Source organism: Pleurodeles waltl, chromosome 3_1, assembly GCF_031143425.1.
Source record: "Pleurodeles waltl isolate 20211129_DDA chromosome 3_1, aPleWal1.hap1.20221129, whole genome shotgun sequence".
Lineage (NCBI taxonomy): Eukaryota > Metazoa > Chordata > Amphibia > Caudata > Salamandridae > Pleurodeles > Pleurodeles waltl.
In genome coordinates this window covers 606,668,142-606,681,615 of record NC_090440.1, presented here as the reverse complement: position 1 = coordinate 606,681,615, position 13,474 = coordinate 606,668,142, and the positions used below count along the sequence as shown (strand labels likewise).

Genomic DNA, 13,474 nt, shown 5'->3' with positions numbered 1-13,474 from the left:
TTTCTTACGCCCACGACAGTAGACGATTGTAGTAGCCATCTCAAGTAAAGAAGAAGAGGTGGCACAACATTTCAACAGTTGTATGAGCTCAATAGTTACTGTAGAAGAAATTAGTGCCTATGCTGTATGTTCACAGATCCTCTGATTCAAATAAAATGGGAGTACCATTTTTCCAAACAATAAGTAAATAAGTCCAAAAGTAGCAAAACGAGTCCCCAGAGTGGTGCTCACATGGTAACAGCACCCAGCCACCTCAGGTGCGGAATTTAATTCTTAAATCAGTCTGAACAGCTTGAAGATAATTGTAACAAAGCACACACTATAAAGTGTTTCCATGAGTCCCTTGATAAGTAAGTACTCATCAGTCACAGGATCAAGTTTATCAACTTCATTTGTTTATTCATCCAAATCTTCTGTACATACCATGACAAGCTTGCTCCCAAATACACCCGGCATGTGTTTCGTCCACAGGATTTTTTCAAGACGATGTATGTTAAATGTCAAAAAACGACAACAGTAAGAAGGGCACCATCTGATAATGTTCAAAAATAATCCGACAACACAAACTGGGGTACTCAAGATATGGTCATGTAGAAAGTAACAAGTAGACTCAGAACAGCCACTGAGGCACCCTCAGCCTCTCCATTTGTGTTACTTTAAAGTACCGAAAGACAAGGAAGTATTACATTGAAATGCAAGTATGACGATCCGTAAAACCATGATAAGCTCAATTGAAGTGGTAGACAAAATGCCAAGTGACTCAGGAAAAAACTTTGTAGTGTGTGCTTTGGTGCCATTTTATTATGAGGTCAATAGTTACCTGGATGAGCAGTCACTGTTTGAAGCTAAATTCTGAGGTGCTTATTTTTGGGAAGGACTTCTCTTTCTCAAATACCTGAACGGTGGCCTCCTACACTGGGTTCGCTTCCTATTCCCGTGTCTAAAGCAGGAAATTTGGAGCTAATTTTCAACATACAACTTTATTTTACAGACCAGGCCAACAAGCTTATGTCATTGTGATTTTCTCTTTTAAGAAGTCTTAAGGAAATGTTCCCTTTCATACCACTTGAGTTGCAGATAATTTCACTACTCTTGTCAAGACTTGACTGCTGCACTACTCTCTATGTGAGCATAAAACAAGACCCCTAAATAAATTGCAGGGGTTACAAAATGTAGCTGCAAAGCTTCTCAGACAAATTCTGATGTTCCACTAGGTCTCTAATGCATTAAAGGAGCTTCACTGACTTCCAGTAAGAAAGAGAGTGGCTTTTAAAGCACTTTGCACAGTTCACAAATCCCTCTATACCTCTGGCCCAAAGTATTTGAACAACACATTTCTCTGGTACATTCCTATCAGATGCTTGCACGCTGGATCACCTCAAGAGTATTGTCTCTAAGATTAAAAAAGCTTCGGGGGGGGTTGTCTACTCCTGCTGCCCACTGTTGAATCGGTTGCCCAGCTACCTCTAACCTCAGCCAAACTTGAGTATGTTCAGGAAACATTTGAAAACCTGGCTCTTCTCAAGCTCCCTGTTGTTTTTTGCTCCTGCAATCTTGCAGACTCAAGTGCCAAGATGCTTTCAGGCATTCACTATGCTTTATACATTTATCAATATCATTATCATTTTGTGCTAAAATAGTGAGGAATATATATTTGCCACAAATAACAGCTACTCACGTTCTGGCTGTTTATATTTTTCCTGCACTCTCATGCTAGTGCTTTGCTGCAAACAGTGTCATAATGACGCAATGGGGCATGTTTTAGGAATTTCATGTAACAAACATAACCCAAAATTCCCAAAATAATGTGAAATATGCCAGCATAATATACATTTCAGCCAGGCCTACTTTTGTTCCATATATATGACCACTTCGCACACATGCATCATGTACAGCCTCCTTCATGGTGCATTCTTATCTTATGCAGAAATACTGAGGTACTGGGTTTTTCAGAACCGGTACTGATCCGGTAACCCAGTGGTGCCAGGGTACACCCAAAGACCTCTGGTACTTTCCTGATTCAGACCACAGAAACTCAGAGTCTTCTAGGTGAAGTCAAAGATCGAATTTATTGGCTGCAACCAAGTAACAAGCGTCCTAGAAGTACAACAGCACGGTTTGTATGTTCTCAGGAGACTGTGTTTCAATGCAAAGTCAGGTTTCCTTATATACAGTTTTTTAAGCTTCAGGCAAACATTCTTGACATTTTGGTTGGTCATTCACATGTTTTCATTACAAAGGAAAAAACAGTGTCATGATGAAACCTCATATTTCATGTCATCCAACCCATAATAAATTACCCGGCAAGGCCTAGTATTTTACATCAGATAAGTGTGGACCCCCAATAAAAACGGGCACCTCCCCCTCGTAAAGTAAGAAGAAGAAAAGAGCAGGTGCAGGTGTGAGCAAGATTAAGCAGGGTGTGTGAGCGATAATAAGGGTTTTATGGCATGGTGTGCCTTGATGCTATCTGATTCGGCCACTGGGAGAGGGACTGACCAAACAGGTTTGGCCTGAGGCAATGGTTCCAGCTTGCCCAGGTCAGAGAAAAGTCAATCAAGGTGTACGTGTCCTTGGAATCAAATCTGACTGTATTATAAGCCTATGTGAGGGCAACTTTTAAAAATGGCTGCCGTGTATAAAATGGGAGCCACGAGTGCAGGACGAAAATGGCGATTTCGAGGTGAAAACGCTGCTGGAATTGAGCGAAAATGCTCAAGCTTAGTGTACTAGTCATTATCGGTCTTTTGATACTAAAATCGTACTGCTGTGGCAAAGTAAATTACATGGGTCCAGAATTTTTAGAACCACAAACCCTCCTTTTGCCCTTACATAGGCAATAAACCTATTCTCATGCTAACCTGAGTCCAGGTCTATGTTTCTAAAGTCGTTGAGATGTTGCTGTAACATCATCCTAGTATTTAGCTCGTCTCTTGGTGCAGGTTTCCTTATGCATGATGTAACACAGAGGCCACATATCGCAGGAGCACACTGCACGCATAGACAGAACAGGAAAAGAATGGCCAAGATCATCCCAATGACCATCAGTATCTTCCATCCCCATGCTGATATCAGTTCCCAGAACTATCCCATTAATGACCAATCTCCTCTATCTAAATGAATAGATTCGGAAATTCTATGCAGTTTGGAGATGGCCTGGTATACTGTTGGAGCGTTATCTGGGACAAAAACACAGCAACTCGATTGGATCAATGTACATACTCCACCCCGGTCTGCAAGTATGACATCTAATACGACCCTGTTCTGAAGGGTCATAAGACGATCCGACTGGAGCTCAGCAGTCAAGTTACCAAGGGCACCAGCGGTTTCAGCCACGGTGGATTCAACCACTCTTATCAATTGCCTTATGCTCCTGCTGTTACCTATTTGTCCCCAGAACGGCAGAAAACCCTTTACGAAGTCCCCAAATTCTTGTCCTGCAGTGTCTTCTTCACTGAAGACGCCTCTAACTATCCTTGTCTTGTGGTAATCTGCCGCTGCTGTGTAGGTAGGGGGCAACAGGAACGAAACGAAGCATGTGCCCGAAAAGTCAGGGGGCAACCATGTAAAGGCTCTATCATGGCAGATGAAATAGGTACCCTTAGCTGCCAAGAGCGGAGGGGAGGTCTGAGATGCGAAGACATATGTCTCAGTGCAGACGCTTTCCCCTAGCTGAGCTCTGGGATTCTTGCCAGTACCTTGCAGACACAGGTGACCCTGATGGGGTATAACCCAAATCAGGGAAGATATCTTAGCTTGCTGTTTCTCACTCATTGTGGCTTCATATCCGGTCATGTTCCATCCTATATATGCTATTGTCTCATCTCTGGGGATAGTCTCGTAGAAGATATTGTCCTTCATCATGTCTATGATACCTTTAACTAAAGCATTTTTCTTAGGGTTGTCTTCCGCAAAACGTAGGGGGTAGTGTGCATAGATGAATATCGTTCTGAATGCCCACACGGAACCATTGTGGCTGAAAGGCAGGATCAGATAAGGGATACCTTTATCTGCTGTGTGAGGCATAAGGCCACACACCCAACAGTTAGTTGTATTTATCACTAGTTGGTGTTGGTGCAAAAGCTGGATGAAGGAGTTATTAATGAACTCTAGTCTCCTAGCAGATTCATGTTTAGGGAGGAGTTGAAAAGAATGTGGGGAAACAGTGGAAGGAGGAGGTGTAGACGAGGTAGTGGGTGCCAATATCACGTTAAAACAGAATAAAACATATCCTATAAAAAACATCAGTATACTAAATAACATAAAAATGCACAGCAGCAAAAACCGTTTCCTGGTTATCGTTTCACATATTCTCTTCTTGAAACTCAGTCTTTCAACTTGTTCTCCATTTTGGAAAGATTCCATCCTCTAACCGTTGCCGTTTGTGGCGGTTGGTTTACTTCACTTAGGAGTGTTCTGAATGTTCCAGGCCGCTCTAGAACAAACCAGACCTGTAGACCTTGTGTCCACAGGCTACCCCCCAAGTCTTTTCAGCCACGATCCTACAGCTGAACCCGGATGGAGGTTCAAAAAACACAAAAAAGCAAAAAGTCATTCAAAAATAATTTTCCATATTGGAGAACTTTGCTAAAGGGAAGAAAAGTAAACTGCTTTATTTGTCCTTTATTCTTGGTCGTAGATTATAACGGTTAGTCCCAGGTATCGTGTGGTCCTGAAAAAGGAGTTCAGGTTCTGTAGTGTCCAATCGAACTGACGGTGATACTGCTGATTGTAAAATGTCATCACTTTCTTTCTCAGTGAGTGTTCCTTTTATTCGTGCATCGCTGAAAGGCAGAAAACGTGGCACGGTTTCAGTCTCTCAGTCGGCGACACCTTCCTGGACCCACCGGTCATATGGCAGAGGTAGGGGTACCCTTTTGCAATGGGTCCCATGGATCCAGTGTTTCTTCCCTTCTACTCAAACAGCTGATCTTGTGGAGAGAAGAACGAGGTGCGGTCCGGTCCACCTGGGCTGCTCGTTTTTGGTTCGCTGAAAGTTCTTTATTAAAACCCAGGATCCAGGCTCAATGGGATGACCTGGAGATTCAGAGACCGGAGGCAGGGTGTCGTGGACCTGTTGATGTAAAACACGCAATTTAGCCGTCAATTCATACAGATAGTCAAGCAAAACAGGATGCTCTATCTCGCTAAACTTCTTGGGCCTGGGCACTCCCCATATATTGGCCGGGCGGCCAAAGACTATTTCATAAGGACTAAGTTTCACTCGTGAATGCACAGTCATTCTGGTTGATAGGAGTGCTAAGGGTAGAGCGTCAGGCCATTTAAGACCAGAGCTCGCTTGTATCTTGGCCAATTTTAGCTTTAGAGTGCCATTATAGCACTCCACTAATCCAGCTGATTGGGGGTGATTTGCAGCGTGAAACTTTTGGTTTATGCCTAGCCCTTTGCATACTTTCTTCATCACTTGACCCACAAATTCACTTCCATTGTCACTCCAGATCATTCTCGGCATTCCGAATCTAGGGAAGAACTCTTTCACAAGGGCTTTGGCTGTGGATAGCGCAGTATTGTCTTTTAGGGGATAGGCTTCCACCCATCTTGAAAAGGCACAAACAACAACGAGTACGTATTTTAAGTTGTTGCACCTCTCCATGTGGATGAAATCTAGCTGCAAAACCTCAAACGGATACGTAGGAGGTGCAAAATGACCAGCTGGAGTTGGGGTTCCTCTACCAGGGTTGTGTTTCAGGCATACCATGCAATTTTTAACCACATTTCCTGCGCACTTGGGAATTCCTGCATTTTGCCATACTGGGGCCAACAACTTACAAATCCCTTTCACACTGATGTGAGCCATTCCATAAGCCATTGTAACTACTGCAAGCACATACGCATCGGGTAGCAACCATCTTTGATGTTCTGACAACTCGACCCAACAACCATTCGCATCCAATTTACCTGTACTTTCTCTCCACACACTCAATTCTCTCTCTGTGGCTTCAGCTTGAATCGATTTCACGCTTTCTATCGTGTCTTCACACATTCCAACATCACCAATCCATCTTGCAGGGCCCGCGACATACATTCGGCTCATCACATTCCTTGCCGTTCCTTTTGCGACCTCGTCAGCAAATGCATTCCCACGACCAACATCATCAGTCACCTTTTTATGTGCGCTACACTTCACAATCGCAACTTGCAACGGTAAAGTAAGTGAATCAAGGAGCTCATTTACCAACTGACCATGCTGTATTTTAGTTCCATGCGAGGTGAGGAACCCACATTCCTTCCACAAACGCCCAAAACTATGGGCCACACCAAACGCATATTGGCTATCGGTATAGATAGTCACTTTCATTCCTTTTGATACTGTACATGCTCTTGTTAGGGCTATTAACTCAGCTGCTTGGGCTGAATTGTGTGGGATACGTGCAGCTTCAACAATCGTACACAAAGTTGTCACAGCATACGCCGCAGTCGTGTCACCATTCGTGAGCTTAAAGCATGAACCATCCACCCACAAAGTACCATCACTCTCTGCAACGGGAGTGTCCAGAAGGTCTATTCTCCCTTTCGTTTCTTCTTCTGTTCTATGGAGACAATCATGTTGTTCAGAAGTATCTAACTCCGTCACAATTGGCAATAACGTAGCTGGGTTAAGTGTAGTGCATCTTTTTATATGTACATGGCTTGCTAACAATGTCAACTCGTAACCTGACAATCGAGCACTAGTTAAATGCTGTGTCTTGGTTCTGTTTAACAACGTGTCCACTGCATGTGGAACCATTACGATTAATGTGTTATTCATCACTAAACCAGCAGACTGTCGGATAGAAACAGCAGTTGCCGCTGCCGCTCTTAAGCAGCTTGGTAGTGCCTTAGCTACTGGGTCTAAGGTTGAAGAGAAATAGGTGCATGGACGCTCCCTGTCTCCAAACTGTTGTGTCAAAACTGCTAACGCACAACCTTCTTTCTCATGGACATACAATGTAAAAGGCTTGCTGTAGTTGGGGGTACCCAACACAGGAGCTGAACATAATGCATCACGTAATTCGACAAAACTTTTCTGACAATCTTCAGACCATGGGACGGGATTTGGTGTATCTTTACAAGTTAATGCCACCAAGGGTTTGGCTATTAACGAAAAATTAGGTATCCATTGTCTGCAATATGATGTAATACCCAAGAAAGCACGCACTTCTCTCTGTGTTCTTGGCACACTCATTGCTGCAACAGCCCTGATTCTCTCTGGGGTCAGTTGCCTTCCCTCCTTCGAAAAGAGATGACCTAAATAGGTCACTTCTTTTTGACAATACTGTAACTTTGAAAGGGACACTTTGTGGTGTAAATCAGACAAATGACGCAATAATGACAATGTTGCTTCTTTGCAGATCTCCTTAGTATCTGCAGCAACTAGCAAATCATCGACATATTGAATGAGAGTGGCGCCATCAGGTAACATAAGAGTGTCAAGTTGTGCTTTCAAAGCCTGACTATAGATAGATGGACTTTCACAATAGCCTTGAGGAGCTCTCTTAAATCTGAAGCTTCATCCTCCCAAATTGAAGCCAAAAATGTCCCTGCTCTCTTCTGCTATAGGGATGCTGAAGAAAGCATTTTTCAGGTCTATCACTGAAAACCAAGTGGCTGAAGCTGGAATCATTGTCAACAATGCAGTGATATCGGGGACGACTGGAAACTGTGGCACAACTATTTTGTTCACCTCTCTAAGATCAATTACAAACCTATAAACATGTGGCTGAGTAGGGTCAGTATGCTTCAAGACAGGCAAAACAGGACTATTACAAACGTTGCCTCTTGTCTCTTCAATTACATCCTTCTCAATCAGATCACAAATAATTGCTAACAACGCTTTTTCCCCTTCACTAGAGATCTTGTATTGGGGAATACGTGGCATTTTAACATTGGCTTTTAATGTTATCACATATGGCTGAATTTCCAAAAGACCTACATCATTAGGTCCAGTAGCCCAAAGAGTATTAGGAAGAGACGAAAATTCTGGTGGAAATCTGTCCTTTGACAAATACATTGGTGAAACCACTTTCTTACCCAATGTGAGTTGTACTCCAGAAGGAGAGCAATACAATGTTGCATACAATCTCTTTAACAGATCTAATCCTAACAAGTTCTCGCCACAACCTGTCGTCAAAATAAGGGGTGTTTCAAATTTACAAGGTCCAACAGAAAGAGATATAGGGTTAGAAATCGGATTTCTAACTGGGGCGCCGGAAAACCCTACTGATACATTTGTTTCGCCAGACAAAGGTGCGCCAGGGAGTTTTGAGTGCATAATAGAACTCTTGGTAGCACCAGTATCCAACAGAAAAGGTTCTGACACACCTGATGCAATCACCTTAACATAAGACCCACTCTGATCTACTGGAACTGAAACAACTCCCTCTCTTTGTCTATGGCTGTCCTAGCAATCATTACTGTCCAAATGCTCATCCTCTGTATAGTAATCATCAGTATAGTACTGAGCCGTCCTACCAGATGCATTAACCTGTTGATCAAATCTGTTCATTGAGTTTTGAGGGAGGAATGGGTGCGCGCTCTGGGGAACATATCCACGTCCTCTTCCTCTAGGTGCAAGTGGAACACCTCGACCTCTTAAACCAGAAGTACCATTTGCGCGCTGTAGCAAAGCAGGGCAACTATACTTGAAATGACCCTCTTCCTTGCAATATGAACACTGATTGGGACCTACTGGGATACGTGGTTGAGCATACTCGGCTCTTTGCGAGTTTCTCTGAAACGGTTGGGGCTGATAGTTATTCTGATAGTTGTTCTGATAGTTACTCTGTGCACCACTATTTTGACCACCACGTGGCGGGTACGCTTGTTGTAACAGAACCTTCGTTTTCAATTCTTTAGTTTTCTTCTCTACTCTATCTCTCTCATCTTTATCTCTATTTTCGTAGTACTGTGCAGTAGCCAATATCTGCGCTGAAGAGGAAACTGCCCAAGAACTTTCTGAATCTTTTAACTTTTTACACAACTCAGGAAGCAGATTATGCACAAATTTATCGACGAACAAACGTTGACCACCTTGCGTGCTCATATCTTGACCACTGTGGTCCACAAACGTTTCTTCAAACCTGGTGAAGAAATCTGATACCGTTTCTTCTTTCTTTTGCTTACATGCAGACAATTTATCCCAGTTTACACGCATCGCAGGCATTATAGTTTTCATGTAATCAATAATCCTACCAGGAAGCTCTGTCACTAAAGGCTCAGGTTTAGCACCACCAATTTGTCGGGCATCTGCAGCAGCAATATTAGCCCATGTGTCACCTAACTCTTGAGCATGGTCTGTATGGCGAATCTTTCCCCATAAAGGCTGTGGAACAACATTCCCAAACAACATGTCTATGTCAGCTAAATTCATAATGCAAGACCCCGCAGTCTGTGACAATTCCTTGTAATACCCTGTAGGATTCTTACGGGGATCAGGCAATGTCTGCTTAAGGGCTAAAACTTCAGCTCGCTTCCATGAAACGTGTACCCATACACGCTGGAAATGAGGCAGGACAGGTGGATTAGCATTTGGGTCCCCTTCCCTCCATTGTGGGGGAACTTCTCTCATGGGGTACTGTTTCCCTTTCTTTTTAGCAGAAGAATCATATTTAAACAATAACCTGGAAACACCTTCAGTCCTAAACGACAATAACATCGCAACTGCTTTCTCGACATCTGAACCCACAATCAAACCTGTCGCAAAATCGAACCGTACACGACACAACTTAGGCGGATTGGGCTCCAAACCATTTTCCTCTAAATCCTCAGAAAGAAAAGTACACATTTTCTCAAAAACGTATCTCTGTTTCGGTTCTTCCCACTGATGGAAGACATCCATAACAGACTCTAGTTCATATCTCGCTGGTTCAGTAACCCATTTATGCGCCAAATAATTCAGTGTCTCTTTCTCCCTACCATCAGGCAATTGGCTACGCAATTGTTTACGCTCTGAAACTGGGATCGTAGCTAATGACCCAAAGAGAGGGGATAAAAGACTAGTCACAGTGTTTGTGTTAGGGTTTGTACACAGCAAAGAGCATGTCCCCTCTCACTGCACTAGTGGGTTCTGTAATAGCTCCCTTTTAAACTTACTATTGAAAGCCTTTCTTGTTATCTCACCTTCACCCCCCCCCCTAGGCTTCTGTGTATGTTGTTTAATGTTCTGTTTTGTTTACACATTGGGCCTTGCTTTTACCAAGGCTTCTTTAAAACACTCCTCCTTAGGCCATGTGTTAATCCAACTCATTTGCATAATAACTGAAAACTCTGCACACCTTTCAAGAACATGTGCAGCATGTGAGGACCACACCCAGCTCTTCAAACCACACCCAGCTCTGCACACCTTCCAAGAACATGTGCAGCATGTGAGGACCACACCCAGCCCTGTCTATAAAAGGCAGCCCCCGAGCCTCACCCAGTGCTTGTGCTCGTCTACCTCCCGCTTACCTGAGAACAGATCCCTCAGCGCTGGCACTCCTGCTCTTTACAGACTTTCATTGACTTCAATGGGCGCAGCTTCTGGCTCTTCCTTCATCCGGTTTCCGGTTCCTCCTTGCTTCAGCCTCTCTCCTATGAGTAACCTGCAAAAGAGAAAGAAGACAAGGTTAGACTGATCAGTATCTCTTGCCAGCAACAAGTAAGTGCAAAACCTTTTATTACCTGAAAGAACTTTGACAACAATTTCTGGATTCGTGTATAGACAATTTGAAACGAAATACCTTCCACGAACATTGTGATTCAAACTCTTTGTTACAAGAATATTTTGCAGAACTTTGTGAAGCAAACATTGTTTTTTCTCATGGAACTTTTAAGAATCGAACAGTGGAAACCATTAACAGCAAGGCAAACAGTAAATCAAGGACTTGCACAAATTACATGCTGTATTTTGATGTAAAAGTACAGTATTTGTTTTATAAAAGATTCTGGAAATATGGGAAAAGTGAGTCTGCTATTGGGAATTTAGGCTTTAGTTATATTATGATGAATGTTTGATATTGGTAATTCTGATAACGGTATTTGTTTAATGTTTTAGAAGCTTTACAGTAATAGAAAACACATCCTAGAGCAGTAACACATTCCAAACCTGGAAACTAGAGACCAGGATCCAAGAGGTACTTTTAAAAGAGAATTTCTAATAAATAAAGGGATAGTCAGGAACCCATTTAGGAATAGGTTGCACTTATCTGTTCTTTGTTTATGTTTCATTAGGCACCAGTTTCTACAGAAGTCAGAAAGGGCCGCAGATTTGTGCAGCACTTCAACAGTGGAAACGCAAGAACGGTGTTGTCTCTCTTTTTTATTTTATCCACTCCCCCCCCCCCTTCCCTTGAGCTTCTGTTCTTAGTGCACTGTTTTAAAAACTAGTGTGCTGGAACAAGCAGTTTCAGGGTGGGGTCGGATTGTCTTCAACCTCCATCAGAACTGAACAAGAACTCAGGTGAGCTGGGCTTTGACAGAAGCACAAGCCTTAAAAAATTTCAGTTCTGGTGGACGATGAATACCGGGGAAGAAATAGAGGGCATTGACGTCACGGATATGGCGCAGGCCCTAAATGAGGACTTGGCTCATAATGAATCAGTGTCTGGCATCTTGCAACATATGCAAGAGGAAATAGAGAGATTAAAGATGGAGAATACCTCTTTAAAACAGGATTTAAGCAGGTATAAATTTAGGGGATCTCAGTGGAACACAGCTTCTACGCCTTTGTTTAAAACCTCCTCAGAGACAGGGGCGCCATCAAAACATACAACTTTGCCTTCCCCAGTTGAGGTTACTGTTAATGTTCCTAATGTTGTGCCCTTAGCAGCACCTGAACGTTTTCATGGAGATAGTAACAAATTCCATGTTTTTATCAATCAATGTCAATTACACTTCATTTGTAAGCCACAACAGTTCCCTACTGATGATACGAAAGTGGCATTCGTCTTGTCTTATTTGGGTGGCACAGCAGCCAATTGGTCAATTCCTTTCGTGGATAGAGATGATCCCATCCTCCATAATTGGAATCAATTTAAACGTACCATGACCAGCCTTTTTGCAAAACACACTTTCATGAAGGCAAGTGATAATGAGCTTTTAAATCTTAAACAAGGTAACAAGGATTTATTGACCTATCTCACTAGTTTTAATCGTTTACTCACCGAGACACAGTGGCCAGAAGAAAAGCGTGTCTCCCTTTTTTATAAAGGTTTGAGAGACGAGTTAAAAGACGCGCTGGCTCATATCGTTGATTTGCCAAAAGACTATTCGGACTTTGTAGATTTAGTTGTGAAATTAGAACATAGACTAGGAGAAAGAAAGGGAGATAAATACAAACTGGAATCACGGTTAACTTTTATTAGACACGAGAAGAAAGACACAGATAATAAACTCCCTGAACCAGAGCCTATGCAAATAGGGACACTCAGAGGTCCACTCACATCAGAGGAAAAAGAAAGAAGGAGAAAATTTCAATTATGTTTATATTGTGGCAGGGCAGGTCACTTTGCCAGAGAATGTCCAGTAAAGCCTAAAACTCCACGAAAGGGTGCTGTTTCCTCCACCTCCTCAACTGAATCGGGAAACGATTAAGCTCGACAAGGGGAGAGGTTACTTGTTCGAGAAAACATCTTAATCAAACCTCTAATGCTGCAGCCTTCAGGGTACCGCACATACCTAGACATTTCATAATTCAGGTCGTTTTAATTGTTACTACCCAAGTGAGGCATTCTCTCTCTGTCCTACTGGACTCAGGCGCGACAGGAAATTTTGTGGATAATAAGTTAGCTGAAATCTTAGGACTTCCTATGTGCCTAAAGCCTTGTCCAGAAGCAGTATGTGCAGTGGATGGGTCAGAATTGACCTCTGGATTAATCACAAAACAAACAAGTCCACTTGTTATGGTCTGTCAGAACGGGCACACAGAGGTGATTAGCTTTGATCTGATAGATACTCCTAATTTTGGTTTGATTCTCGGGGTACCCTGGTTAACAACTCATAACCCAAAAATTGATTGGGTGAATAGAACTGTTACTTTGGATTCCTCTTTCTGTAGAACCAATTGCTATCAAGAAGCAGGTACAGAACAGAGCACAGTATTACACTGTGCTAGTGTTACACAAGATGAACCAAGTCTCCCTCCTGAATATTCTGACTTTAAAGACGTCTTTGATCCAGTAAAGGCTAGTGTGCTGCCCCCACATCGGTCTTATGACTGCCGTATAGATCTTATCCCAGGGGCCCCTTTACCTAATAACAGAGTATATGCTTTGACTGACGAAGAAACCAAATACTTAAGAACCTACCTAGATGACCTACTACAGTCTGGGTTCATCCGTCATTCCACATCTCCGGTGTCATCTCCACTCTTTTTTATCCCGAAGCCGGATAAATCCCTGCGCGCGTGTATCGATTATAAAGGACTAAATAAGGCTACAATAAAGAATAAATATCCTCTTCCTCTAATACCTGTGTTGTTGGATCAATTAAGACATTC

At 42.7% G+C, this 13,474-nt stretch overlaps 1 protein-coding gene across 1 annotated transcript in view; it reads right to left on the bottom strand.

The window, feature by feature from the left end:
* Positions 1-2,257: 2,257 nt before the first annotated feature.
* Positions 2,258-13,474, bottom strand: part of LOC138284362 (endogenous retrovirus group PABLB member 1 Env polyprotein-like) — a 149,599-nt gene continuing 138,382 nt past the window's right edge. Inside the window, exons 3-4 of the mRNA XM_069223055.1 lie at positions 10,447-10,580; positions 2,258-5,074 (exon numbers count right to left, since the gene is read on the bottom strand). Coding sequence (XP_069079156.1) covers positions 3,085-4,365 — 1,281 coding nt within the window. The 5' untranslated portion in view covers positions 4,366-5,074; positions 10,447-10,580 and the 3' untranslated portion in view covers positions 2,258-3,084. The remainder of the gene's footprint in view (positions 5,075-10,446; positions 10,581-13,474) is intronic.